Here is a 25,797-nt window from a genome sequence, read left to right as displayed (position 1 = left end):
CCACTGCCACCGCCATCGACCATTGGCCATTTTCATTCCGCTTTATTCGCTCCGGACGCAAAGACGAGTGGTTCATTAAAATGCAATAAGGCGGAAGACGACGGGGAGGCAGGCGCCAAGGGGTTTTTAATTCAGCAGCCGGATTCATAATTTGCGATGTGTTGCCGGCCATATTGTTTTTAACGTTCTCCGGCAACTTGCTCGGGGTGCTTGTGGGTCCTTTGCCATTTCATTATGTTTAATCGGGAGAATGTTGAAATGTCAACAAGCCAAGTCCCGGGAGCAAGCTGCTCAAAAGCTCCTCTGACCCTGGGATCTCGTCCTTCACTGTTGTTTTTCTGCGTTTTTATGTGTTCATCCCCAGCTCCGTAGCGGCCATATTTTTTAATACCCTTCGTTATTAGCCATTAAGTCGCAGGAAAACTGCAAGCCAAGCCAAATATCGGCAGTTGGCAACTCGTGGAGCGAAGGATGCAGCAGAAGGGAATTTTCGGACGGAATTCAACTGCCAAACTCGGCAGCTTATCCTTGCATCCTGCCATGTTCATGTTCCTGAGCTGAGAATGTTTTCGCTGGAATTTTGCCAGCACCAAAGTGATATATCCAGGAAGTTGCATTTATTTAACGATGGGTATTTCGTAAGAAAAATGAGTAAATCAAACCGAAACCCAATTACAAATTGAGCTAACACAATTGTAGTTATCATAGCTGCTTCCAACTTAAATGGTTACATTTTATGGGTCTGTTCTGTCTGCATATTCCGGGTACAAAGTGGCAGAGGGAGAGCCGAGTTGGGGGGCACAGGGCCATAAACACTCGGCACAGGTGCTATTATTAAATGTCAGAGCATAAAATACTCCTTGGGCCACTGGCTGGCTAACCGGGCCAACTGTCCGCTATCAGATGTCACCTAATGCACGGTTACAGTAACATACACACAACACTAGACTACCAACACACACACCCACAACTCGAGCCATAAAAATGCAATTTACAATCGCTGGCACTGGGGCAAAAGGCGAAATAAAACACAAGAAAGTGGAAAGGTGGCATGCCGCAAAGCAACTGGGGATCACTGGACTAAAAGCCAACAAACTAAAGCCCAGCCGTAAGGGTGCCAACGGGGCGGGCCACGCCCGCTTCCGGCGGAACAAAGGCGCACCGGACTGGTAAGCAATTTTGACTTCCGACTGCCATTCGCCCATTCCTTGTCCGGTTGCGCCTCAGTTTGTTTTCCCACTTCCCCCGTTTGTTTGTGGCACCTGAGAGAGGGGAAAACAAGAAAACCATAACAAACGGCGTCCAAATGGCAGCCAAACAATATCAAAGCATGGCGGAAATGACCGTACGGCCGTACAGGCTACGTAACCCAACGCAGCGTAACGCAATTGGGAACGTAACAGGCACTGCAAAAAGTTTTTAAAGTTTTTTTACCTGGTTACTAGTTATTAGAAAATAAAACAAAAGTAGAAAATTACAAATTTTAATTTGATTTAAATTTGATTTGAATTTGATTCGAATTTGATTAAGTTTATTTTAAATTAAATTTGATTTTGAAGTTCTAAAGAATTTCTTTCTGTGCCTGCATTTGACTCAAGTCGTTGGCCTCTGTTTGGCCCACAATTACTGCTAGTAAGCGAAAAGGGAAATGGTTAATGACACTTGGCCTGGGATTGGAATTGGAATTGAGTCCTGACGGTGGGCGTGACCGATGCCAGGGGGCGGCGGCAGGTCACGCACTGAGTTCTAATAAAAGCCACGAGCAAGAGTCGCAGATAAGCCAACAAGGAGACTGGGAAATTAGATATCGTTCCGCAACGCCACTAGCGTACAATGGGTGATATGATTAATGCCTGATAGCACATCAGCTCCCTGGTTCGATCGGAGAAATTAACGTAATTGGAAGCACACTGATTTTCCCCCTCGGACGCATGCCCGTGTCTTTGCAGTTGTACATAATACTCATACGCCCCGAGCGCAACGTGCGCCAAAGCATGATGCCGCCGCGCTATGGCAACATGCACCGCACCGCTGGAACAGGCCCCTCCTCGATGATGGCCGCCGCCGTGGTGACCGCTGCCACCTGCGCGCAGGAGGAGAAGATCCAGAAGCATATCACGCCCACAAACACGGGTAAGCAAGACGTAGTGGGGTGTTGTTACCTGGGATACATGGTCATGAACTCTGTCATCATTATTTGTATCTTTAATCTTTTAAATTCTTACATTATTCGTAGTTGGGATATTTTTTATATGGGTAAATCCTTATTCCTTACAGAGCACTCGCTCAAGACGAAAAAACTGTGCGAAATGGCCACGCAGACGATTTCCAGTATTATCACGTCGCTGGACATTAACGCCTACAACCAGATACCATATGCCGATCAATATGTGCCAAACAATACCACAACGGCCACGACCACGCCCACGGAAAAGGGCAGTGGCAACGGCAATGGCAACGGCAATGGCAACGGCAATGGCAACGGCAATACCAACAGCAATGGCGGTAACAATAGCAATAGCAATGGCAATGGATGTGGCGACGAGGCTGCGGAGCAAGTGGTGGCCAACAATAACAAAATCAATCAGCGGCAACATGGCCAGGCGGTGGTGGGCTTTGCCCTGGCACCAACAACAGCAAACAATCACATAAGCGGCCCAGTAACAGCAGCCGTTGCAACAACAGCAGAACCGGCAGCAGCTACAAATACAATGGGAGCAGCGGGAGTTGCAACAGCAACAGCTGGAACGGGGTGCGATGTAAACGAGACCACATCCCTGGGAGTCAACAATGGTCAGCATGGCAATGGAGGCCAAAGGCCGCCGGTTTTGCAAACAAACTTATAGCTAAACGCACAGCAATTGCAGCAGCAGTTGCTGAAGGAGCAGCAGCGACAGCAGCAGGCCGAGTTGCAGCAGCAGCAGCAACCTGCCACACAAAGCTCTTCCAGCGATGCAGGCAGCACGGGCAGCGGCACTGCCACCAAGAAGCGAGCCGCCATTCCCGTTTAGGCCGCCATCGGGGATTCCCCCGCCCCAACAATACGTAAGTTAAAGCGTCTAGAGATGTGCCAGGAGACAGGACAGAGAATAAGAGATGTCAGGAGTACTATCTTCCCGATTGTATTCCTTCCCAACTCAATCGAGTTTGAAGCCCTTTGTTAAGTCTTTCGATTAAGTGTTTCCTCGGCTTCTCAGTAAATAAATCAAATATTGTAAGTAAAATAATTGCTGTGGCATGTACATTTCCACGATCCTTGTAAATTGAAGACCCTTGAGAAGTAAGCAGGCAAGAGTGAACTGAATTTGTAAAGCCCAAAGAAGTATATAGGTCAGCTTGATAGACATTTTTTCGTAATTCTTCCCAAATACAAGTAAATACGAGTGTAAGCATTAACGAGAGTTATATGTCATCCCTTTAAATACTATCAATAAGTGTTTAACTCTTAAGCTTATCTAGTTTTCTAAGCGTTGTTTCAAAACAGTTCCGAACGAAACAAAAAATGCAAAAAATGTGATATAATTTCAAAAATGTGTTTTCTACAACCAGAGCGACTAGCGAACTATCTGAATAGTGTGAAATTACGTAGCATAAGCCAGGCAAACGCTGTACAGTGAGCACCGGGAGAGGAGGGATTTTTTTGCGAGGGCGCAATTATGTTGCAAAAGGGCTGGAAGGCAACTGGAGAGCAGCCCCTCTGCAACATAGCGGCAAGTCGAGTCGGCGGATCCAGCTAGTAGGTAGAACAATTTCAATTGCATTTATTGTGTTGTTTGAGCCCATCAACATGGTAGATTTAATTGTTGTCCCACTGAGTTGTACATAAACTAAAGAGTCGTAGTTATAGACCTTGATGTGAATACGGTTTAATGTTAATTGTGTGCCGCTTAACCGCATAGTTAAATATTTGTTATAGAGCGCAAGTAATGCCAGTCATGTCTAGCCAAATCATGGGTACAAAAACTAGCGAAATATATTCGTTTTTCGTGTCTGTGTGTTAAGTGTAAATACTCGTTAATGGATCCCTCGAAGCATCCAAAACATTTCAGATAATTACTCGATGTATAGCTATTAATATTATTGACAAACAATACGCTAAATGTTATTTGGCAGCATATATATGTATATTTACGAATAAAGACGAATATCAAACCATTACGGATTTGGGTATATGTGTAATACGTCGGTAAGAACCAAGGCTTCGGCGGGCTGCACATGGAGGTCTCCGTACCAAACTCTGTTTGGGAGAAACAAAATAAATCTTTACAACTCCATATGAAGGATGACTTACCCCAATGTTAATTCAGAGCCCAAACTCTTAATGATCAGTCTAAAAAGGGAGCGATCTGCAAGGTCCGGCAAATAAACGGTTTCTTCCTTGGAGCCAAAGTTTATGGCCAGCAAATATTTATCTTCGTCGCCGTAAGTGCTGTGAAGGTAAGATCTTAGCATGATGACCTATCTCCCAAATAAGTAGCCCTCACTCACCGTAGAACCACAAATAGATCATCCCCTATAACCCAATACTTGGTGGATCCGTTCTGCAGGGTCTTCGACGATTTTCGCAAGGCCATTAGTTCCTTGTAAATCTTCAGGTGGGACTCCTCTGCCGCCAACTCTGATTCCACGTTCACGGTCTTGTAGTCAGCTGCCAGAGGCAGCCACGTGGTGGATCCATTGGTAAAGCCTGCATTCGTACCCGAAGTCCACTGGAACGGAGTCCGCTCCGGGTCCCTCGTGTACTGCTCGTAGATACTGGGGTTAGAGTTGCAGCCCCAGGGATCGACGGTGTCCTCCCAGCTGATTTCGCCATCGGTCATGCCCAGCTCCTCGCCCTGGTAGGTGACACTGACGCCCGGCAGGATCATCACCAGCATGTTCATGGCATCGATGTACTCCTTGCCATACCGACTGGCAGCCCTGCGCTTATCGTGGTTACCTAGCTGTAATCTCAGGGGATTAGTGCTTCAGGGGCTCAGGTTTTCAGCTGCTTCAACTCACCACCCAGTTGGGCGTGCGACCCGCCGGCATATTATTCAGCCACAAATCGATTGCCTCCTTGACGTGGCCGGCACTTAAACCCTTCTCCTCCATCACAGTGATAAGGTTGAAGTTGAAGGGCAGATGGGCTCCCTCCCTGGTGCGATTACCGTAGAATTGCATGGTGAACCACGCTGGGGCATAGGTCTCTATCAACAAAACACTCGAGTTTCCGCCGTATATGCGCTGATAATCGTCCAGCACAGTGCGCCACTGATAGACCATGTCGATGGTCTCCGGCTGATTCTCAATGTATTTCACGGTCAGGTAGTTGCGATCCTCAGAGTCCTCGGTGGCCCCGCTAACGACCTCATCGGGATACTGTCCCTCGGCATCCGGCAGGACTTCGAAGAGCGGTGGCAGGGCGTCGCATCTGAATCCAGATACTCCCTCCTTCAGCCAATAGCGCAGCACCCGCTTCATCTGCTCCACAACGGCGGGATTCCGGTAGTTGAGATCCGGCTGCTGCACGGCGAATTGGTGGAGATAGTACTGCTGCCGCACCTCGTTCCACTCCCAGGCACTGCCCCGGAAGTACTGCAGCCAGTTGGTGGGCGGCTCCCTCTCGCCAGTAGTTGCGTTCACCTTTCCGTCGTGCCAGACGTAGTAGTCCTCGTAGCCTCTTTCGCGATTCACCGATTTCTTAAACCAGATACTCTCGTTGCTCGAGTGATTGGGAACAAAGTCTAGGATGATTTTCAAATCCAGCTCCTTGGCTCTCTTGATCAAGGCTCGAAAGTCCTCAAGGGTTCCGTACTCTGGCTGAATGTCGAAAAAGTCGGATATGTCGTAGCCAAAATCCACCATCGGAGAGGTGAAAATCGGCGATAGCCAGGCAGCAGTAACACCCAGATCCTTGAGATACTCCAGCTTGCTGGTGATGCCGTTCAAATCGCCAATGCCATCGCCATCGGAGTCCATAAAGGAGCGCGGGTAGATCTGGTAAAACTGGGCATACTGCCACCAGTCCTTTTTAGTTGCGGCGGAGGCACAATCACCTTGGCCGATGGTGAATAGCAAAAGCGTGAGGAGCGCTGCCAGCTCCATTGTTGCTTTTAAAAAATCCAAAGTGTTATGAGCAAGACACCGCCAATTGTTTGCTATTTTATACTTCACCCCCTCTATCTGCTTGATAAGGCTGATAAGCTCTCTTCAGGTGAGTAAATCAAAAGTAGGCCAATCAAATCGCACTGCCCGGAACTGATATGGGAAAAGTTTTCCAAGTGCCTTCTCAAGTGTTTTGCCAATTGAGTCAACTCGATGCTCGTTTATCATATAAGCCCCGCTAATCCAGCCATTGGGGGTTGATTGAGAACCTATAAAAGCAGCAGCAGTAAGTAATTGCAATCAAATTCCGAGAATGCAAAGAACAATAATAAATCGTGTGGGTGTCCTGGCCCTTTGGCTAGTTATCCTGGCCCAGCCTAGCAAGCCGTGCGAGACCACAACGTCGGCCACAGCCACAAAGGATTGGTGGCAGAATGCCCAGTTCTACCAGATCTACCCGAGATCCTTCATGGACTCCGATGGCGATGGCATTGGTGACCTGAATGGCATCACCAGCAAGCTGGAGTACCTCAAGGATCTAGGCGTAACTGCTGCCTGGCTGTCGCCCATTTTCACCTCTCCGATGGTGGACTTTGGCTACGACATATCCGACTTCTTTGACATCCAGCCGGAGTATGGAACCCTGGACGACTTCAAGGCTCTAATCAAGCGAGCCAAGGAGCTGGATCTGAAAATCATCCTGGACTTTGTGCCCAACCACTCGAGTAATGAGAGTATTTGGTTTAAAAAGTCGGTGGCTCGTGAGAAGGGCTACGAGGACTTTTACGTGTGGCATGACGGAAAGGTAAATTCCGAGACCGGAGCACGAGAGCCTCCATCCAACTGGCTGCAGGCCTTCCGGGGCAGTGCCTGGGAGTGGAACGAAGTGCGGCAGCAGTACTATCTCCACCAGTTCGCCGTTCAGCAGGCCGATCTCAACTACCGGAATCCCCTTGTTGTGGAGCAAATGAAGCGGGTGCTGCGCTACTGGCTGGACCTCGGAGTTGCCGGCTTCCGATGCGACGCCGTGCCCGTGCTCTTCGAGATCGAGACAGATGCTAATGGTCAGTATGCCGACGAGGAGGTGAGTGGTTTGACGAACGACACCGAGGCCCGGAACTACCTCAAGAGCGATCTGATAGAGAACCGCCAAGAAACCATCGACATGGCCTATCAGTGGCGCGTCGTTATGGACGACTACCAACGCATCCATGGCGGAGACACGAGAGTCCTGCTCATTGAGACCTACGCACCGCCCGCCTACACCATGCAGTTCTATGGCAATCGTAGTGTCGAGGGAGCCCATCTGCCCTTCAACTTCAACCTGATCACTGTGCCGGCCAGCGAGGGATTCTCGGCGAGCTCCGTCAAGTTGTCGGTGGACAACTGGCTGAATAATCTTCCTTCTGGTCGCACCGCCAACTGGGTGATTGGAAACCACGATCAGCGGCGGGCGGCCAGTCGGTATGGAGAGGCCAACGCGGATGCAATGAACATGTTGGTGATGATCCTGCCAGGAGCCAGTGTTACTTACCAGGGCGAGGAGCTGGGCATGACCGATGGCGAGATAAGCTGGGAGGACACCCAGGATCCGGCGGCCTGCAACTCCAACTCTCAGATCTACGAGCAGTTCACCCGCGATCCCTCTCGCACGCCCTTCCAGTGGACGAGTGGCACTAATGCAGGATTTTCCACGGCCGCCAAGACGTGGCTGCCACTGGCAGCGGATTACCAAACGGTGAACGTGGAAACGGAGACGGCAGCCCAGCGTTCCCATTTGAAGATTTACAAGTCTCTGGTGGAGCTGAGAAAGTCCTCGCTGACTCTGCAGAATGGTTCCACGAAATACTCGGTGCTAATGTGTTTGTGGTAAAGCGGTGAGTGAATCTTTTACACTAACATATACCTTGAAACCTCTCTAAAACTGGTACTTAACCCTATAAGTAAACACAGTGCTGAGTCAGAATTTATGTACCGAAAAACCTTTTACGTAGAATTCCCAGAATTATAATTAAAGAACGTTCCCAACTTATTTCCTTTGCAGTTACCTCTCCGGCTCGCAGTCCATTATTTACGTGGCCAACCTTGCCAGCAATGGTGTCACCGTGAACCTGTACGACTTTGACCAGAGCCTGCCCACCCACCTGACGCTCCTTGTGCGCAGCCTACAGTCCGCGAAGGCGGAAGGGTGAGTCAACTTCCCGAACCCAACAATTCCCCCAAAAATATTGACCATATCATGGCTATCCCTTCAGCTCCCTGTTTGAAGTCACCGGACTGAGTCTGGCGGCCGGCGAGGCACTGGTGCTCGGCACTTCCTGATTCGATTGGACTACCTTGCAGTATCTGGCGCACTTGAAAGACATACCGACTTGGGCCACTCAATCGGCATTTATCTCCGGCTCAAAGCAAATATGCCGTGGCTTGCATAAATAAATAAATAAGCAAAGAACCAGACAAACAAACCACTCCACCCCGGGAACACCACACATATCCTGAGCCCCCAGATAAGCTCGAGTGCCCGAGTGCGTTCTCTTTTAATTCCCGGTTCGGCGGCGGGGTTCGCCATTTAAAGTGTTTACACACAAATTAAAGTCAAGCACAAGTCCCCGCCCCGTCCCGTATCCGTTCGACTTGTGTTCGTTTGGTAAGTATTTCGTGTTTTATACTCGAAAGGAGGACCCCCAAGAGTATGTGTGTGTTTTACACAATGTAAATACAGACGACGGCCAGGGACTAGGCCTATAAAGCAGCAGCAGCAGCGGCAGCAGGGTCCCCCAGCATCGCGGACTCTTTGAAGTCGAAACCTTCGAGAGGGGGGCTTGATGAGTTCACGCAGATAGCTCCGGCAATTTTCCCAGCGAGATTTATTAGCAATCTTGGAAATTTCTGAGGCAACCCTGCAGTATTTATTCTCTGTCCCCCCGAAAAGAGGGCAGCTGAAAGCAGAACTTCAATTGCGTTATAAATAATTAAATTGCGTTTACACATGGTAATTGGCAGACGCCTGCGATACCCCAGTTGCCAGATGCAAGGATTTTTGGCTTATAGAAACTTGTCTCGCCGCACACACTCACACTCGAGGTCTTGCGGCCAACCTGAGTTGGGTCTGGGGATGGGTCTAGAAACCCTACAGACCGGCTGAAATAACAATTTCGTTAACGCTCACTGAAGTCGAGTAATTACCTGACTGGAGTGGATTTCACGTGCGATTAGTTTGAGAACAATAAACAGATTGAAATTCGAAGGACGCTCCGCTCCGTCTGCCTTAAAATCTTTACAAATTATTTTCTCCTTTTAAATAATCTCAGACCCATTCGATTTGTTCGGTTTTGGCTTTGTTGGCGCTGAAAAAATTAGCAGTCTGCGTCGGCCGGGCCACAAAAATGAATAAAATGGAATCGTGTAAATGGCTGCGTGACCCGTCAGGCCCATTAAAAAGGTCACAGACACGGCTCCAGTTCCAGTTCCAGCTCCGGCCACTTTACCCTTGCGCACGTGACCAGAAACCAAAAAAAAAAAAAAAAAAAACAAGAAAGGAAAAAGAAATGCGTATGGAATTGTGGATGGATGATTGTGGAAAATGAAAACCGCAAAAGCAGGACAGACGGCAACCCAGTGCCACCTGATCGCAAGGCCTTGCCTCTGCCTTTTGTGCATTTCATTTTCCAACAGATAATGAAGTTAATTTCCCAAAGAGGAAGGGGAATAAGGCGCCCAAATGATTACATTTAAGATGATTTTCGCAGATTTACGCAGCTCGGACAAAAGTTTGCTCCCCTTCCGATTGGAAAACTTTTAAAACGCATTAAGCCCGCCGTAATCTGCAGGGGTTTCGAGCTCCCGAAAGCCGGAAGCGAGCATCCCGGCACATCCTTGCACATTTAGTTAACGAATTCGTGTTCCCCGACACCGTTTGCATATTAATATTGAGAGCCTAATATTTGAGTTTGATTTCAGGCCGCTCTTAACGAGCTGCGCTCACCACCGGTTGCGGCACGTGCCAGCCGGCCAGGTGAGTCCCGGGCCCGAGAGTCCATCTAATCGCTGGCCGCTCATTAATTGCACCGCAAACAGAGCTCATAACCGGCGTCCAACGGGTTGACGAGCTGGATCCTGGATAGGAGTCTCTCATTTGAATGACTCTCACGTAGGTGATGTTTCGGTGTTTGGGGGGGTGGTGATGTTTTCGGGTCCGTTGGCTTTTTCTGACAACTGAGCCCGCAAAGAGCCCCGGCCGATGACAGACCAATTGTCGCCAATGTGATGAACTGCGGTGGCACTCGCTCAGATTCGCAATCCAGCTGCTGCCCACGATGATGGTGCACAGTTGGGTTTAAAGGTAACTTAACAGAGTGGAACGGCTTTAAGGGCCTCATTTTCTGGGTTAGTTTTGGGTTGCCAAAAATAGAAGCCAAGGTGAAAATTCATCATAATTTTACTTCATTTTTTATGAGTAAATTAAAAAGCCAACCAAGGTGCTGCTTTTCTCTGTGGCTGTCTCGGCTGTCAAGTGCGACAACTACAACCACATCCCATCCTCCCTGTCGTAACACTCCCACGCACACTCACGCACCCTTACAGGGCGCCTCATTTCCGAGACACCTTCTGCGGTCCTTCGTCCTTTTTGTGTGGCAGCAACGCTGCGTATGCGTGATTTGTGTGTCTTATCAATCACGTCTAATGGAATTTCTTTTGGCCCCCGCCCTATACCCGCACCACTGGCTGGGAGGCTCTGCTGACTCTTGAACCAGGACAAAGTTCCCTAATAATTTATAATAAGTTGGCCCAGCACGCGACCTTAAAATTGAAAAGTTTTCCAATGTCGTTCGCCCCATAACAGGCCATATCCCATCGATGTACTTTATGTATGTTACGCATATTATTCTTGTCGAACTTATGATTATGTAAACTCTAGACAGACTCCAAAATCAAGGCCGCATAAGGCTCCAAGGACAGGTTGCTCAGGGTGACGGAATCCCTGCAAGCGTGAAATGGAAACTTGTTAATAAAGTATGTAATTTTTAGCATTAAAAGTTAAGCTACTTACCCAACGGTGGCCTTGGCCAGCGGATTCAGCAGCTTGATCGTGTAGTTGCCAGTGGCAAACAGGGCACTTTCTACATCCACTCCCGAGACAGCTGTGTCCAGCACGTTGGCCACCAGCACATAGGTGCTATTCCCGGTCAGCGATCTCTTGATGGCCACCACATTTTCACCCACATTGGCATATCGAGTGGCGCCCAGCTGCAGGGTCTTCTGCTTGCGCAGCTCCACCAGCTGCTTGTACAGGCTCAGGTGACTGGGACTCGTGGCATTCTCGGTCTTCACATTCACCGTCACATAGTTCGGATTGATGGGCAGCCAGGTGGTGGCGTTGGTCGAGAAGCCGGCGTTGGCCTCGTCGCTCCACTGGAAGGGAGTCCTCGCAGGATCGCGAGTAAACTGCTCATAGATATTCGCATTGGAGTTGCAGGCCGCCGGATCACGAGTGTCCTCCCAGCTGATGTCCAGATCGGTCATGCCGAGCTCCTCGCCCTGGTAGGTGACGCTCACGCCGGGCAGGAACATCTGCAGCATGTTCATCAGGTCGATGCGGTTCTCGCCATAGCGACTGCCCACTCGGCGCTGGTCATGATTGCCCATCTGTACACCACATAAAATAGGTTTACTGAAAGGATTTAAGGATTAGCTTGGATTACTTACCACCCAGTTGGCTGTCTGGCCGGCGGGCATCTGGGTCAGCCAGCTGTTAATAATCTTCACGAACCCCACGGCGTTCAGTTGAGTGTTGTTCTTGTCCCCATTACCGCCCACAATGAACTGGAAGTTGAAGGGGATCTGGGCGCCCTTGGTGGTGCGGTTGCCATAGAACTGCATCACATAGTCCAGACCAGAGTAGGTCTCCACCATGATGACTCGGGTGTCGCCGCCATGAATCCTTTGGTAGTCATCCAGCAGGGTCCTCCACTGGTAAACCATTTCCACGGTCTCCCGCAGATCCTGAGTGTAAATGTGCTTCAGGTAGGAGGAGTCATCGGGATCATCTGTGTACCCGCTCAGCGGCTCATCCGGATAGCGGCCATCAGCGTCGGGCAGAACCTCGAAGCACCAAGGCACGGCGTCCATCCGGAAACCGGCCACTCCGCGGTCCAGCCAGTAAGTAAGTACTCGCTTCATTTGAGCAACAACGGCGGGATTGCGATAGTTCAGATCGGGCTGCTTGACTGCGAACTGGTGGAGGTAGTACTGCTGCCTCACGTCGTTCCACTCCCAGGCACTGCCACGGAAGGCCTGCAGCCAGTTCGAAGGAGGTTCCCTCACTCCAGTGGAGGCATTCAGGTAGCCGTCGTGCCACATGTAGTAGTCCTCGTAGCCTTTCTCCCGATTCACGGACTTGGTGAACCAGACATTCTCGTCGCTCGAGTGGTTGGGCACAAAGTCCAGGATAATCTTGATGTTACGCTTGTTGGCCTCCGCGATCAGCTCGTCAAAGTCGGAGAGTGTTCCGTACTCGGCTTGGATGTCAAAGAAGTCGGAGATGTCATAGCCAAAGTCCGCCATGGGCGAGGTGTAGATGGGCGACAACCAAGTGGCCGTCACTCCAATCTCCTTCAGGTAATCCAGCTTTGAAATGATGCCCTGCAGATCGCCGATGCCATCGCCATTGGAGTCCTTAAAGGAGCGTGGATAAATCTGGTAGAACTGCGCCACCTGCCACCAGTCGCGAGTGGTATCCGTCGAGGTGGAAGCCCGCTCAAGGAGATCCGGATCCACGACTCCTGCTCTCCCAAGGGCACTCTGCAGGCCGAGAGCGAGTATCACTGCTATTAAGTTATTCAGACACGCCATGACTGACTGACCACAAGGCTGGTGGAAACCCCCTTTTATAGCCCTCCTCCCAGAGATCTTTCCAGCGATAAGCTCGAGTGCTATGACTTTATTTTCCGCTAATAACTAATAGGGTGGGAGCTCAACGACTGCTCAGATAGAGCGCCACTTGAGCCAGCCAGAGATAAACACCGAGAGCGGGAAGCGAGCGGAGCTCTCCGTTGGTGGCGTAACCGTAGTAAGAAGAGGTAGCCTCCAGGATGAGAGAGTCCTTGGGCTGCAGCTGCAGCGAGGTAGAGTTGATAAGATCGCTGCGAAATTGAGAGTGTTAGATCAACATTTAGGGACTCCTAAGGGTACGCGACCTACCCCACTTTGACTTGAGATCGCTCCGTGATCAGAAGAACTCTGAGCTGAGCCGGCAAGTCCTTGAAAGTCTGCTGCAGATTGATAGTCTCCACTCCATCGTAGATGTTCATCAAGGTCAGCAGTGTTGACTCATGCTCGAGGGAACTGAAAACAAGCGGGTTTCATTATCTGTAAGTATATTTATATAAACAATGTACCACTCCTCACCGTTTAACAGCCAGCACTGTATCGCTGAGGGCCTTCACTTGGGTGTCACCCCGCTGGAGGGTCCGAGATTGCCGCCTCAATTTCCAGAGCTGCTTGAAGACGTTCAAGTGACTCAGGGGCTTCTGCTGCTCCAGCTCCACATTGACCTGCTTGTAGTTCTGGGCTATGGGCAGCCAGGTCTTGCTGGCATTGCTGAAGCCAGCATCCTGAGCGTCGCTCCACTGGAAGGGTGTGCGCTCAGGATCGCGGGAGAAGTTCTCATAGATACTTGGGTTGGTGTTGCAGGCAGAGGGGTCCACGGTGTCCTTCCAGGAGATCCACACATTGGTCATGCCCAGCTCCTCGCCCTGGTAGGTGACACTGGCGCCGGGGAGAGTGCTCGTGAGCATGTTTAGCATGTCCACGCGATCTGTGCCCAAACGGGAGCCAACTCGGGGCTTATCATGGTTGCCCAGCTGGGAAAAGAGAAGAAAGATTAAATAAACAATGAGCCATAAATGGTATATAATAATTTCTTCAGCAAAATCTAGTTCCTATTTCTGCATTTTATTACTAAAAAATAGCTCTAATCAGTTTTGATTGTAAACTCATATTGTTCCTACAAATGTAAGCAAAATATTAAATAAACAAAAACAAATTAAAGCCTTATCAAAACCCAAAAGTGTAAACAAATTCGATGAAAAACAATACCACTTGTGTTGATTGTTCTCAAAGTGGCCATAAATGCTATTTGCTATAAATTACTGGTGTAATGCTCTAGCTTAGTAATTTCAAGAGGATCCTGTTTGGTAATAACACTATAGCTCACCACCCAGTTGGCGGTGCGTCCCTTTGGCATGTGCTGTAGCCACTTTTGGATGGTGTCCTCGTAGGCGTGGGCATTCGACGAGTTCGAGATTTCGCTAATCAGCAGAAAGTTGAACGGCAGTTGGGCTCCCTCCGCGGTCTCGTTGCCATAGTAACGCATCACGATGTTAATGGGCGAATAGGTCTCGGCCATCAAGATCCGCTCATCGCCTCCGTTATCCCGCTGGAAGGCGTCTAGCACGGCACGCCAAGAGTAGACTAGGTCAATGGTCTCCGGCTGATCCACGGTGTAGATGTGCTGCAGATAGCCATAATCCTCGGGGTCGTTGTCCCAATCATTGCGCGGTTCGTCGCGATACTGGTTCTGTGCATCCGGCGCAATCTCGAAGACATGAGGCACTGCATCGATGCGAAAGCCCGCGACGCCCTTGGCCAGCCAAAAGCGGAGAACGTTCTTAAAGAGAATTGAAAATTATTAATAATATTGTAGACTTGAAAGCAGTATTTTCATTAAGTTTTAGGATGATATATAAATGATTACTTAATAGAAACTTTAAATATTTTAGACGTTTCTCAACCAGGACAAAAAAAAATCTTCAGTTTAAAATAAATCTTAATTGGGGTCAGGCAATTTTGTAATTTGCTATATTTAAATCACAAGAAAGCAGCTCATTGGACATTATAAAATTCGAAGACTTTAAATCGAATTTAAGCAGAAATTGTACCTTTATTTGATACTCACATTCATGGCCTCCCGAACCTTGGGGTTTCGATAGTTCAAATCCGGCTGCTTTTTCACAAACTGATGCAGATAGTACTCTTGCCTACCCTCGTGCCACTGCCAGGCGCTGCCCCGAAAAACACTAATCCAATTGGAAGGCGGACGGCGATTGCCATTCTCCACATGGCCAGGATGCCATACATAGAAATCCTTATACTCCGGATCTCCTGCCGCTGATCTGCGGAACCATTCGCACTCGTCACTCGAGTGATTGGGCACAAAGTCCAGAATGATCTTGATGTCCTGCTCCTTGGCCACTTTCATTAGTTTCTCAAAATCCTCCATAGTACCAAAGATCGGCGCAATTTCCGTGAAATTGGCAATGTCATAGCCAAAATCGGCCATCGGCGAGGTGAAGATGGGCGACAACCAAGTGGCCGTGATGCCGATTTCCTTGAGGTAGGGCAGTTGCGCTGCGATTCCTGATTGTGAGAAATTGTTAAATAATATAAAAAATAAACACACTTTCCCTGCTTTTCACACCATTCAGATCGCCCACGCCATCGCCGTTGCTGTCTTTAAATGACCTTGGGTAGATCTGGTAGAAGGCGCCAGTTTGCCACCACTTGAGATCCGTGTCCTTCTCTTCGATGTCCACAAAGTCCGCATGGTAGTTGGGAAAGGGCTGGCTCCAAGCTGGGCAGAGGAGCTGCAGCAGCACCACAAATAAAGCCGCCAAGCTCTGCTTAATCATCGTATGAGTAAAGCGTTGTGATTAGTCCAGTTCCGATCAGAGCAGACGCTCAAATGCGACTGCCGATCGAGTGAAAATGAGATTTATGCCGGCCACATGCTTATGTAAATTCAGGAGAGTGAGAGAAAGAGAAAAATCAAATGGATGTAGAAAGAAATATTCATCGGGGGCATAAGAAATTATAAATATGTCATATATATATTTAAAGAAAATAACTAAAAATAACTAAATTTGTTTTATGGTATAATATAGGTTTGCTTTATTGTATAGATGTATTTTAATATTATTTTAAATTTACAAATATTATATTATTACCCTTCTTATGTTCAGTTCCCTACACCCATGATAAGCGTGCATATATTTTATTTATAAACCGCGAACCACAAGGAGAGAGTATAAAGAGAGATCAAAAGAACGAGCATCAAGTACACTTGACAGCTATCACAGGCAGATGAGTAAAGTTCATACATAAATATGTGTGTACAAATTCATATTCATATATATGAAATATGTTAACAAAATCACGCAAAATAAAAACAATCAAATTATTATAATTTCTTGTTTCCATGTTTCCATTACTTCAACGATAGTTTTCTTTGTAAAAAATTCTGATAATAAATTCCCTTTAATTTTGATAAATTCCAAAGCTGAATTAATGGATAAAAATTTGTTAAATTATTAGGAGAATTTTTTAAAATATTTAAACCATCTTCCTGGGACTTCAGAATTTATAGTTCTTTAATTGTTTTTACCAGCTATACAAATAAGCTAATATACCATTTAAATTAATTTTATTCACTCAAGGGTATTTATAATTTCCATTCCCCTTTCGAAACACACACTTAGTGGTATTTAAATAACAGTTAGTCATGAATGTGCAATGGTTTTATTTATCAGACGAGACAATAACCTAAGCCGTCGTGGTGGAGCGCAGCACAATGGCCTCGTGGGGCATCAGGGTCACACTGTTGGCGGACACCTGGTCGCCGACCTTCTTGATGGACTTCTCGGTGACCAAAGCGTACTGGAACTGAGCAGGCAGATAGGAGAACACCTGCGACAGGTTCACATTCTCGATGGAATCGTAGATGTTGAACAGAGAAATGTACACATAGTCGCCGCTCAGGTGGCTAAAGAAAGAAATTTTCTTATTAAATAAAATCTTTTCAATTAAATTTAATTATAATCCCTAAAAGTGGATATATCCCGTCGTTACTCACCGCTTAACAGCCAAGACATAGCTGCTAACGGCTTTGATCTCGGCGGAACCCTCCTCAATGCTGGGCTCCTGACGCAGCTGCTGGAGGCGCTTGAAGACGTTAAGGTGGCTCAGAGACACGCCACGCTCGGTCTTCACATTCCTCTGCCGATAGTCGGTTGACACTGGCAGCCAGGTGGATTTGCCGGTGGTGAATCCAGCCTGAGACTCATCGGACCAGTGCATGGGGGTACGGGCCGGGTCACGAGAGTTATCCATATAGTTAGCCTCATAGCCATTGCAGGCCTGTGGGTCCACGGTGTCCTCCCAGGAGACGTAGCCGTCGAGCATGCCAATCTCCTCACCGTTATAGGTGATGCTGCAGCCAGGCAGGGTAAGGAGCAGGATGTTGAAGAGATCCACGCGATCGGCACCAAAGCGGGAGCCCACACGGTTCTTGTCGTGGTTGCCAATCTGGCAAAGAAATAAAATTATTAATAAATATCCAAAACTTTAAAGGAGGTGAGTAGAAAAAAGATTATGATTCTAGGACTCATTAGATAATGACATTCCATCAGAAATTATTAATACTGGTACTGTTGTCGAGTGATTTACTGATGTGAGGATTATTTAAACCTCATAACTTACCACCCAGTTGGCGCTTTTGCCCTCAGGCATCAAGTTGAGCCAGTTGTTAATCAGGTACTCGTAGTGATAGGCATCGGAGTCGTAGTGCAGATTGCTTATCAGCTGGAAGTTGAACGGTATCTGGGCACCATCGGCGGTCTCGTTGCCGTAATAGTGCATGACGATCTCGATCGGGGACCAGGTCTCCACCATCAGAATGCTAAATAATCCGAGGGTAATCTTAGAATCCCATGACTATAGAGTGAGCTATTACTCACCGCTCATCGCCGCCGTTGTCGGCCTGGAACTGCTCGAGGATCTGGCGCCACTCGTAGCTGTAAATTTATAAGAATTATTAGAGTTCCATGGAATATGCTCAGTTGGCCAAACTTACACCAAATGAGGGGTCTCTGGCTGATCCACTGTGTAGATCTTGTGGGTATATCCGTACTCATCCGGATCGTTGGTCCAGTCGTTGCGGGGCTCATCCGGATAGTTGCCGTTCTCATCGGCCTCGACCTCGAAGGCATGGTAAATGGCATCCACGCGGAAGCCATCGACGCCTTTCTCCAGCCAGAAGCGCAGCACGTTGTTCATCTCCTCGCGGACCACGGGATTACGGAAGTTAAAGTCCGGCTGCTTCTTGTGGAACTGATGTAGATAGTACTCCTGACGACCCTCGTGCCACTCCCAGGCGCTGCCGCGGAACACGCTCACCCAGTTGGTGGGCGGACGACGGGTGCCGTCATCATTGAGGAATCCCGGGTGCCAGATGTAATAGTCCTTGTACTCCTCCTCGCCGGCAGCCGATCGCAGGAACCAGTCGGCCTCATCACTGGAGTGATTGGGCACAAAGTCGAGGATAATCTTCACATCCAGTTCCTTGGCACGAGCCACCATGTTCTCAAAGTCCTCCATTGTTCCAAACATGGGATCCACCGCCTTAAAGTCGGAAATATCATAGCCAAAGTCGGCCATCGGAGACTTCAAGAAGGGCGACAGCCAGGTGGCCGTCACACCGATCTCCTTAAGGTATTCCAGCTTCTCGGTCACTCCGTTCAGGTCTCCAATTCCATCGCCATCGGTGTCTTTGAAGGATCGGGGGTAGATCTGGTAGAAGGAGGCGGTCTTCCACCAGGGAGCCGCAGCATCGGCGGCCAGCAGGCCGAGGGCCACCAGCAGGAACAGGCTAGTCCAAGTGGTCATTGTTAACTGTAAGTGGTGCGATTGGAATCGCTTTCTTATATACCTACCACCAGCCTAGATGGAGTCACTGCGATAATCTACAAGGCTTATCGATTTTTGATTTTTTGCGCGAAAACACGTATGGCCACCTGGGAAAATATATGGCGGGACCTTTGGCTCCAGAATATAAATGGAAGATAGTGAGGCTGGTTAGTGCAGAATAAGTGAATTTCTAGGATTAGAGAAATAAGGACAACAAAGGAAAACAGTTGAATCTAAGTAATATAATTAAAAATTTTTTAAAACTATCAAGGTCTAAGACCTAATTTGATCCTAATTGGAATTCTTGGGCCTACGTATCATAATGTGATCGTTAGAAGACCCTAAAAGTTAGCCAAAACTATACTTAATTCTCCTAAATAAGTGATATTCCCTGTAGCGATAACGTATCATTATATATGCTCATAATTGGCTATTGATTATGTATATTTCCTGTAATCAAAGCTACAGTAAGCACAAGGAAATACTGAACGAGTCTGCCTTTAATGACCTACACTCATGTGGTTTCAGTTATTAAATCATTGTCAAAAAACCTTATCACAACCTTGAACTCTCAAGTCTTGCATTTATTAGCCCCGAATTGGAGAGGCAATAAAATATTCCCCCCCAGAGAAATCCAAGAAATGCTCGATAAGATTAAGCCATGTATGCAGTTGAAATTCATTTGCCTGCCAATCTGTCTCATGATCTCCGGGCGTGAGCCAAAATCTTTCTCCACCGCGGCTTGCTGCCAATAAATTCCACAACTCGGTATCTTGGGAACCCGATCAGCCTGGCCACGCACTGGGACCGTAAATCTGCCAATGGCGTGGGGGCTAATCAGGAGTATATTAGGGGGGCTTATCAGGGCCTTATCAGCTGGGCCGACGGGCATAAATAGAAGAACTGCCTAATCCCTCTGGCCATTGGCAATCGATCGATTCACTGGGAGCCATGTTCAAGTTGCTGGTTCTCTCTTGCCTTCTGGCCCTGGTGCTGCCCTCGTTGGCCGAAGTGGGCTGGTGGCGTACCGGACAGTTCTATCAGATCTATCCCCGCTCTTACAAGGACAGCGATGGCGACGGTGTGGGCGACTTGAATGGTAAGTAAAGTTTAAGGAATTCTCAGGAGCAGGCACTCATCCTAGACTCGTGTCGCAGGTGTTACCCAGCAGCTGGCCTACCTGAAGGAGATCGGCGTCACTGCCACCTGGCTGTCCCCGATCTTCACCTCGCCCATGGCTGACTTCGGCTACGATGTGGCCGATCTCTACAACATCGATCCGATCTTTGGCACCATGGCCGACTTTGATGCCCTGGTGGCACGCGCCAAGGAGCTGGACATCAAGATCATCCTGGACTTTGTGCCCAACCACACCAGTGACGAGTGCGAGTGGTTCATCCGTTCGGAGAACGGCGAGGAGCAATACAAGGACTTCTACGTGTGGCACACCGGCAAGGTGGTCAACGGCATCCGCCAGCCGCCCAACAACTGGATCAGTGTCTTCCGCGGCTCCATGTGGACGTGGAGTGAGAAGCGTCAGGCCTACTACCTGCACCAGTTCCACGCCAAGCAGCCCGATCTCAACTACCGCAATCCTGATGTGGTCGATGCCATGAAGGAAGTTCTGCGCTTCTGGCTACGCAAGGGAGCCTATGGCTTCCGTATCGATGCCGTGCCCCATGTGTTTGAGGTGCCAGCCGATGCCGACGGCAACTGGCCCGATGAGCCCAGGAATGAGGCTGTCAGTGATCCCGAGGACTACACTTACCTGCAGCACGTTTACACCACCGATCAGCCGGAGACCCTAGAGCTCGTCTACGCCTTCCGTGACGTGATCGAGGAGATAGACGCTGAGTTGGGAGGCGACGATCGCGTCCTGCTCACCGAAGCCTACTCCCCACTGGAGACTCTGATGCAGTACTACGGCAACGGCACTCACCTGGGCTCCCAGATCCCCTTCAACTTCAACCTGCTGGCCAATATCCATTACAACTCGGACGCCTACCACTACTCCGAGCTAATCCACAACTGGCTGGACAACATGCCCGAGGGCCAGGTGGCCAACTGGGTGTTTGGAAACCACGATCAGAGCCGCATTGGATCCCGCCTGGGCGCCGATCGCATCGATGCATGCAACATGATCATTTTGGGCCTGCCCGGCGTCAGTGTCACCTACCAGGGCGAGGAGACGGGCATGACCGATGTGTACATCAGCTGGGAAGACACCGTGGATCCCCAGGCCTGCCAGTCCAACGAGCAGGAGTTCGAGCGTCTTACCCGCGATCCCGTGCGCACGCCCTTCCAGTGGAGCGACGAGCAGAACGCCGGCTTCTCCAATGCCTCCGTCACTTGGCTGCCGGTGGCCAGTGACTACAAGCTGGTCAATGTGAAGAAGGAGCGCGGAGTGGCCCTGAGCCACCTGAATATCTACAAGCAGCTGCGAGCTCTCCGGGATGAGCCCACCCTGAAGCAGGGCGATGTCACTGTGGTGGCCATTGGACCCAATGTCTTGGCTTTCAAGCGGTAAGTTGAGATCGAACTATATCCTTTTTCGAGCATGGTGTTAATCCGTGGCTTTATTTCTAGCTCCCTGACTGGCCAGAAGTCCTACATCACTGTCATCAATATCAACGATGATGTCGAGTCGATTAACCTGGATTCTGTCTTCACCTCCATCTCCAGCCAGCTGCAGTATGTGGTGGTCAATGACAAGAGTGTGCGTCGCAAGAAGTGAGTACAAAGAAGACATATCAAAGATATCTTAAATCATAACTCTCGCAATTCTTTTCAGCGATCTTACTTTTGCCAACTCTGTCCTGCTGATGCCCAAGGAGGCCGTCGTGCTGAGCACAGTCTAGACCAATTAAGTAGTGCTCTTTAATAAAGAAAAATCATAGTAACCATTAAAATCAAACAACTTCCTGCAGGGGGCAGTATTACTCAACAGAAAGCTTATCTCGGCGATTGCCCCACCACATAGTTGTATAAACACTGATTAGAAGGAGACCCACTGGGAATTTTTAATAATAGCCTTAATTTATTGGGTAATTAGAGGGGGGTATTAGGGCCGTATCAGAAGATTCCGGCTTCAATATGGTCGTCGTTAGTGTTTATTCCAAGATTAATCCATGCCTATTATTGCGTAAGTTGATAGTGCTCAGCCCGGTATCGAATGTCTCTATCTTTAAGTGGTATTACAATCAAGATTTAGGTAATTGGCACTCAAAGTTCACATTGGCGTTCACATGCGTCCAGTGGCTGACAAACTTTGTGGGGCGGCCCTATCTTTATGGGGGTCCCCAAGGTAGTTGGTATTTAAGATTAAGAGCAAACAAGGAAGGAATTATTTTTAAAGTCTTTATGCATTTTATTTGTATTGGTACATCACGCCAGCCAGCGCAAGACAATGGCTTCGTGGGGCATGAGAATGATTCTCTCATTCAGATTGACAGTTTGCCTAGGTATAAATTCGATTAAGAAATGGATATAAGGTTTTATATAAAAAGAGTCTTACCCGGCATAGTGAGTGGAGTAGGCCGTGACCAGGACATACTCGTAGGTCTTGGTGCCAAGGCCATCGATCAACTCCATGTTGTTGCCCATGTTGACCAGAATTCGGTACTCCTCGCTGTGCTTGTTGGTGCTAAAGAAAGAGGGGTAAAATAATTTTCTAAATTTAAGTAAAGAACTTCAAACTCCTACCGTATAATCTGAAGAACCTGCTCCGTGACCGCTTCGTAAGAGAAGCCTCCCTCCTCCTTGAAAGCCAAGAAGGCGGAGCTACTCTTGAGCTCTTGCAGACCCTTGAAAATGTTCAGGGAAGATCGAGAAACCCGACGCTCCGATTGCACGTTGTACCTCTCGTAATCCGGACTTAGGGGCAACCAGGTTGAATCCCCCGGAGAGAAACCAGCATTCTTCTCCGAATTCCATTGCATGGGCGTACGCTCTGCATCCCTATGCTCGCAATCGTCTCCGGTGCACTGCACATCCACATTGGACATGCCGATCTCCTCGCCATAATAGGTGACGGAGGCTCCTGGCAGGGCATTCACAATCACATTCAGCAGATCCACTTTGTGGGCTCCCATGCGATTGGCCACGCGGTCGTTGTCATGGTTTCCCACCACCCAGTTGGCCGTTTGGTGCTCCTTCCACATGGTGTTCATCCAGTAGTCGATGGAGCCGACCACATCCCTGGCAGTGGAGTAGCCACTGAGGTACATCAGCTGGAAGTTCATGGGCAGCTGTGTGCCCTCATGCGTGCTGTTCCCGAAGTAGGCACTCAGTGTTTCCACCGAGGAGTAGGCTTCGGCCAGGAGCACCCTCGAGTCTCCGCCGTTCTCCGCCCGATAGGCGTCCAGGAAAGCACGCCACTCGTACATCAGATCCACAGTGGCTGGCTGATCCTTGGTATAGATGTGATCGTGGTAGTCGTAGGCCTCTGGGTCACTGCTCCACCCACTGATGGGCTCGTCCGGATAGGAGCCATTCGCAAAGCGGTACTCGTAGATATGGGGAACGGCATCGATCCGGAAGCCATCCACGCCGCGATCCAGCCAGAACTTGAGCACGTCCAGCATGTGCTCCCTGACCATGGGATTGGTGAAGTTGAGATCTGGCTGCTTATCCTGGAACTGATGCAGGAAGTACTGCTGCCGCTGCTCGTTCCATGTCCACATGGGTCCACCGAACACGCTAACCCAGTTGGAAGGTGCCTCCCTCTCGCCGGTTTCCGAGTTCAGTTTTCCATCATCCCACACGTAGAAGTCGTCGTAACCATCCTCACGGTTCACCGACTTGGCAAACCACTCATTCTCATCGCTCGAATGGTTGGGGACAAAGTCCAGAATGATCTTCACGCCCAGCGACTTGGCCTCCGTAATTAATTCATCAAAGTCTGCGAGGGTGCCGAAGATGGGGTCGATATCGTAGAAGTTAGAGATGTCATAGCCAAAATCCGACATGGGCGAGGTGAAGATGGGCGACAGCCAGGTGGCCGTGATGCCGATTTCCTTGAGATAACTCAGCCGCGAGGTGATGCCTTTTAGGTCCCCAATGCCGTCGCCATCGCTGTCCTGGAAGGAGCGCGGATATATCTGGTAGAGCGAGGCGTTTTCCCACCAATCGATGTCCGCGCCACCCGCCGGGGCGGTGCCAGCCAGGAGAAGGAGAGCCAGGCAGAGGCCGAGGCCAAGATGTGCCCACTGCGGCATTTCGATAGCGTTTGAATGGGCCAAACTCAATTTGCTAATAACAATTGCCGGCCGTGTAGCGATTGACGAGGCGATAAGGCGCAATTGCTTCGACCGACTGGTAATCTGTCAGTGTTTTATCGCATATTTGCTAGATTAAATAACCGCTGGCTCTGGGCTTTTTCCCGTTCTGCCTTTGGCTCTCCTTTTATTGGATATTCCACTAAAGCGCGAAATGTCGTAAAATTGCCATAAAAATGTTAAATACAACTGCCACAGGAATAAGCTGTCCCGAGATTCTTCCACAGTGAATCAATATCGATAACAGGCATAAATGCTTGAACTTTATTCAACAAAGTTTGTTTAGGGGGAAAAGAAATCAATTTCAAGTTGAACTTGATAAAATATTAATTTATTAATTTGTTGATGTCAATCTAATCTATATTTATTGCCTGGTAGGGTACAATATTTTGTATAGCAGCTTGCAACGCAGTTGAGTATAATTTATACATTTCAAGCTTCTAATTATAAAGGTTAAAAGTAAGTAACCTCTTCCCGTATTCCGTTATCCTTAATATCCCTACATTTGACTTTGCATTAATTATGCCACCAGTCTGCATCTCTGGCGTCCGTCGACGACCTGCGTCACTGCTGTCTCTCAAAATAAATTTGACTTGTACATTTGCTTTTAAATAAATTAGTTCCCGCGCCGGAGGCAAAGGAGGAGGATGATGGGGTGTACATTTCCGCAAACACACCTAATTAGCCGCTACTGCCGCAGCCCAGCTTGCATCCCCGGAGCGAAACGCGAATTCAAATAAGAGAATCCCTGCAATATCCTCGAGTCCGCTCCAGCCGAAACATGAGGGGGCATCGGCAGTGTTTTCGCACTGCACTCGTTCAATTACACTTACTCATTACACCGCCCGGGGCAATCCACTCGAAGTGGTTTTAATTCAATTAAAATCCTTACTCGCCTGCACACCTGCGGGGAGGAGGGAGAGGTGAACTGCGCCCCCTCAGGTGCCAGCATCCCGAGGTGGCGACTGCCATAAATCAATATATCCTTCCAAAGAATTCAACTGATGTTAGCTAACACCAATCAAATCGATATTGGCCCGGATTGCTCACTTATACAGATTTCAATTAAGTTAGTTCGCTGCGGGTTTTGCCCTTAAAGAATTTCAGAATTTAAGTTGTTAAAGGTCATGAAACTTTAAGAATAATTCGAAAATCTATACGTAAGCTGATTTAGACTATTAAATACATTAACTACACTAAGCTTTTAGTATCTAATTTCTGATTTTTATAAACAAACAAGGAAATACCTGAGCAGCAAATAAACTTCTTGACACTGTAGCCCCTTAATGATAAGATATCTGTTAAAAATCAATATGATTGTATCGCCTTAATTACCCCAGTTATCTCTTAAACTATACACCAAGCTCGTATCTGTTCCAAGAACTTTACAAATAACAAACACTTCCCTAATGTCTTTTAGCTCGCCGATGAATTACTTCAAAAGTTAGCTTTTAAAACGTAACTTATCAAGTGAAAAAAACTCAGATGACTCTGATAATAACAATAATTTTAGCTGCAATGCTCGCAGCAAATGATTATGTTTTGTCACGTTTGAAATGGCCCAGAGAACTGCGACAAGGTTATCTGGGGGAGAGAATATTTCCACCGTCGAGTGTTCGTATTTATTAATCACAGTTTTTCAGCTCACTGTGGCTTGTTTTTGCCTGCAGCTGAAGAAGGGGGATTTTTGCTG

General features: G+C 48.4%; 8 protein-coding genes across 9 annotated transcripts in view; 3 read left to right on the top strand and 5 right to left on the bottom strand.

Annotated features, from left to right (window-relative positions):
* The window catches only part of mtt (mangetout), a 47,786-nt gene extending 43,857 nt beyond the window's left edge, over positions 1-3,929 (top strand). For both annotated transcript variants that reach the window (XM_070284759.1, XM_017161379.3), the window contains exons 16-17: positions 1,950-2,133; positions 2,278-3,929. In XM_070284759.1, coding sequence (XP_070140860.1) covers positions 1,950-2,133; positions 2,278-2,846 — 753 coding nt within the window. In that variant the 3' untranslated portion in view covers positions 2,847-3,929. The remainder of the gene's footprint in view (positions 1-1,949; positions 2,134-2,277) is intronic.
* A 173-nt stretch (positions 3,930-4,102) lies between these two features.
* Positions 4,103-6,110, bottom strand: LOC108070784 (maltase A1). The gene is made up of 4 exons (XM_017161384.3): positions 5,002-6,110; positions 4,489-4,943; positions 4,292-4,429; positions 4,103-4,237 (listed from the first exon to the last, which is right to left on the bottom strand). Exons 1-4 carry the CDS (start codon positions 6,085-6,087, stop codon positions 4,156-4,158), a joined length of 1,761 nt encoding a protein of 586 aa, XP_017016873.1. The 5' UTR covers positions 6,088-6,110; the 3' UTR covers positions 4,103-4,155.
* Positions 6,111-6,400: 290 nt separating this feature from the next.
* Mal-A7 (Maltase A7) lies at positions 6,401-8,539 on the top strand. The gene is given in 4 exon segments (XM_017161383.1): positions 6,401-7,934; positions 7,937-7,964; positions 8,132-8,275; positions 8,343-8,539. Coding segments are annotated over 4 exon segments (1,773 nt in total). The 3' UTR covers positions 8,410-8,539.
* Positions 8,540-10,910: 2,371 nt separating this feature from the next.
* On the bottom strand, positions 10,911-12,954 carry Mal-A6 (Maltase A6). The gene is made up of 3 exons (XM_017161382.2): positions 11,794-12,954; positions 11,138-11,733; positions 10,911-11,068 (listed from the first exon to the last, which is right to left on the bottom strand). Exons 1-3 carry the CDS (start codon positions 12,937-12,939, stop codon positions 11,002-11,004), a joined length of 1,809 nt encoding a protein of 602 aa, XP_017016871.1. The 5' UTR covers positions 12,940-12,954; the 3' UTR covers positions 10,911-11,001.
* A 58-nt stretch (positions 12,955-13,012) lies between these two features.
* Mal-A5 (Maltase A5) lies at positions 13,013-15,830 on the bottom strand. The gene is made up of 6 exons (XM_017161380.3): positions 15,566-15,830; positions 15,044-15,504; positions 14,303-14,755; positions 13,495-13,949; positions 13,288-13,431; positions 13,013-13,229 (listed from the first exon to the last, which is right to left on the bottom strand). The coding sequence occupies exons 1-6, from the start codon at positions 15,774-15,776 to the stop codon at positions 13,061-13,063; spliced, it is 1,893 nt and encodes a 630-aa protein (XP_017016869.1). The 5' UTR covers positions 15,777-15,830; the 3' UTR covers positions 13,013-13,060.
* Positions 15,831-16,646: 816 nt separating this feature from the next.
* Positions 16,647-18,807, bottom strand: Mal-A4 (Maltase A4). The gene is made up of 5 exons (XM_017161385.1): positions 17,996-18,807; positions 17,880-17,936; positions 17,623-17,821; positions 16,997-17,448; positions 16,647-16,906 (listed from the first exon to the last, which is right to left on the bottom strand). The coding sequence occupies exons 1-5, from the start codon at positions 18,805-18,807 to the stop codon at positions 16,687-16,689; spliced, it is 1,740 nt and encodes a 579-aa protein (XP_017016874.1). The 3' UTR covers positions 16,647-16,686.
* A 949-nt stretch (positions 18,808-19,756) lies between these two features.
* Positions 19,757-21,832, top strand: Mal-A3 (Maltase A3). The gene is made up of 4 exons (XM_017161387.2): positions 19,757-19,927; positions 19,986-21,351; positions 21,415-21,558; positions 21,620-21,832. Exons 1-4 carry the CDS (start codon positions 19,780-19,782, stop codon positions 21,684-21,686), a joined length of 1,725 nt encoding a protein of 574 aa, XP_017016876.1. The 5' UTR covers positions 19,757-19,779; the 3' UTR covers positions 21,687-21,832.
* Positions 21,833-22,171: 339 nt separating this feature from the next.
* On the bottom strand, positions 22,172-24,068 carry Mal-A2 (Maltase A2). The gene is made up of 3 exons (XM_017161388.3): positions 22,531-24,068; positions 22,343-22,471; positions 22,172-22,285 (listed from the first exon to the last, which is right to left on the bottom strand). The coding sequence occupies exons 1-3, from the start codon at positions 24,042-24,044 to the stop codon at positions 22,213-22,215; spliced, it is 1,716 nt and encodes a 571-aa protein (XP_017016877.1). The 5' UTR covers positions 24,045-24,068; the 3' UTR covers positions 22,172-22,212.
* Between the last annotated feature and the right edge of the window lie 1,729 nt (positions 24,069-25,797).

Source organism: Drosophila kikkawai, chromosome 2R, assembly GCF_030179895.1.
Source record: "Drosophila kikkawai strain 14028-0561.14 chromosome 2R, DkikHiC1v2, whole genome shotgun sequence".
NCBI classification, from domain to species: domain Eukaryota; kingdom Metazoa; phylum Arthropoda; class Insecta; order Diptera; family Drosophilidae; genus Drosophila; species Drosophila kikkawai.
Note: the sequence above shows the minus strand (reverse complement) of the source record. Positions and strands in the feature narration are given on the sequence as shown.

Bases quoted from the DNA above. Each gene is read 5' to 3' on its own strand.
- LOC108070784 (XM_017161384.3), bottom strand. From the start codon at position 6,087: ATGGAGCTGGCAGCGCTCCTCACGCTTTTGCTATTCACCATCGGCCAA. The intron at 4,944-5,001 runs GTGAGTTGAAGC...CTGAGATTACAG, and splicing joins GTCGCACGCCCAACTGGGTG to CTAGGTAACCACGATAAGCG. The intron at 4,430-4,488 runs GTGAGTGAGGGC...TTACCTTCACAG, and splicing joins GATCTATTTGTGGTTCTACG to CACTTACGGCGACGAAGATA.
- Mal-A6 (XM_017161382.2), bottom strand. From the start codon at position 12,939: ATGGCGTGTCTGAATAACTTAATAGCAGTGATACTCGCTCTCGGCCTG. The intron at 11,734-11,793 runs GTAAGTAATCCA...TGTGGTGTACAG, and splicing joins GCCAGACAGCCAACTGGGTG to ATGGGCAATCATGACCAGCG. The intron at 11,069-11,137 runs GTAAGTAGCTTA...TCACGCTTGCAG, and splicing joins CTGGCCAAGGCCACCGTTGG to GGATTCCGTCACCCTGAGCA.
- Mal-A5 (XM_017161380.3), bottom strand. From the start codon at position 15,776: ATGATTAAGCAGAGCTTGGCGGCTTTATTTGTGGTGCTGCTGCAGCTC. The intron at 13,950-14,302 runs GTGAGCTATAGT...CTCTTTTCCCAG, and splicing joins GACGCACCGCCAACTGGGTG to CTGGGCAACCATGATAAGCC. The intron at 13,432-13,494 runs GTGAGGAGTGGT...GCTTGTTTTCAG, and splicing joins ACAGTGCTGGCTGTTAAACG to TTCCCTCGAGCATGAGTCAA.
- Mal-A4 (XM_017161385.1), bottom strand. From the start codon at position 18,807: ATGACCACTTGGACTAGCCTGTTCCTGCTGGTGGCCCTCGGCCTGCTG. The intron at 17,937-17,995 runs GTAAGTTTGGCC...ATAAATTTACAG, and splicing joins CCAGAGACCCCTCATTTGGT to CTACGAGTGGCGCCAGATCC. The intron at 16,907-16,996 runs GTGAGTAACGAC...TTCTTTCTTTAG, and splicing joins TATGTCTTGGCTGTTAAGCG to CCACCTGAGCGGCGACTATG.
- Mal-A3 (XM_017161387.2), top strand. From the start codon at position 19,780: ATGTTCAAGTTGCTGGTTCTCTCTTGCCTTCTGGCCCTGGTGCTGCCC. The intron at 19,928-19,985 runs GTAAGTAAAGTT...CTCGTGTCGCAG, and splicing joins CGGTGTGGGCGACTTGAATG to GTGTTACCCAGCAGCTGGCC. The intron at 21,352-21,414 runs GTAAGTTGAGAT...CTTTATTTCTAG, and splicing joins AATGTCTTGGCTTTCAAGCG to CTCCCTGACTGGCCAGAAGT.
- Mal-A2 (XM_017161388.3), bottom strand. From the start codon at position 24,044: ATGCCGCAGTGGGCACATCTTGGCCTCGGCCTCTGCCTGGCTCTCCTT. The intron at 22,472-22,530 runs GTAGGAGTTTGA...CTCTTTCTTTAG, and splicing joins CAGGTTCTTCAGATTATACG to CACCAACAAGCACAGCGAGG. The intron at 22,286-22,342 runs GTAAGACTCTTT...ATTTATACCTAG, and splicing joins TACTCCACTCACTATGCCGG to GCAAACTGTCAATCTGAATG.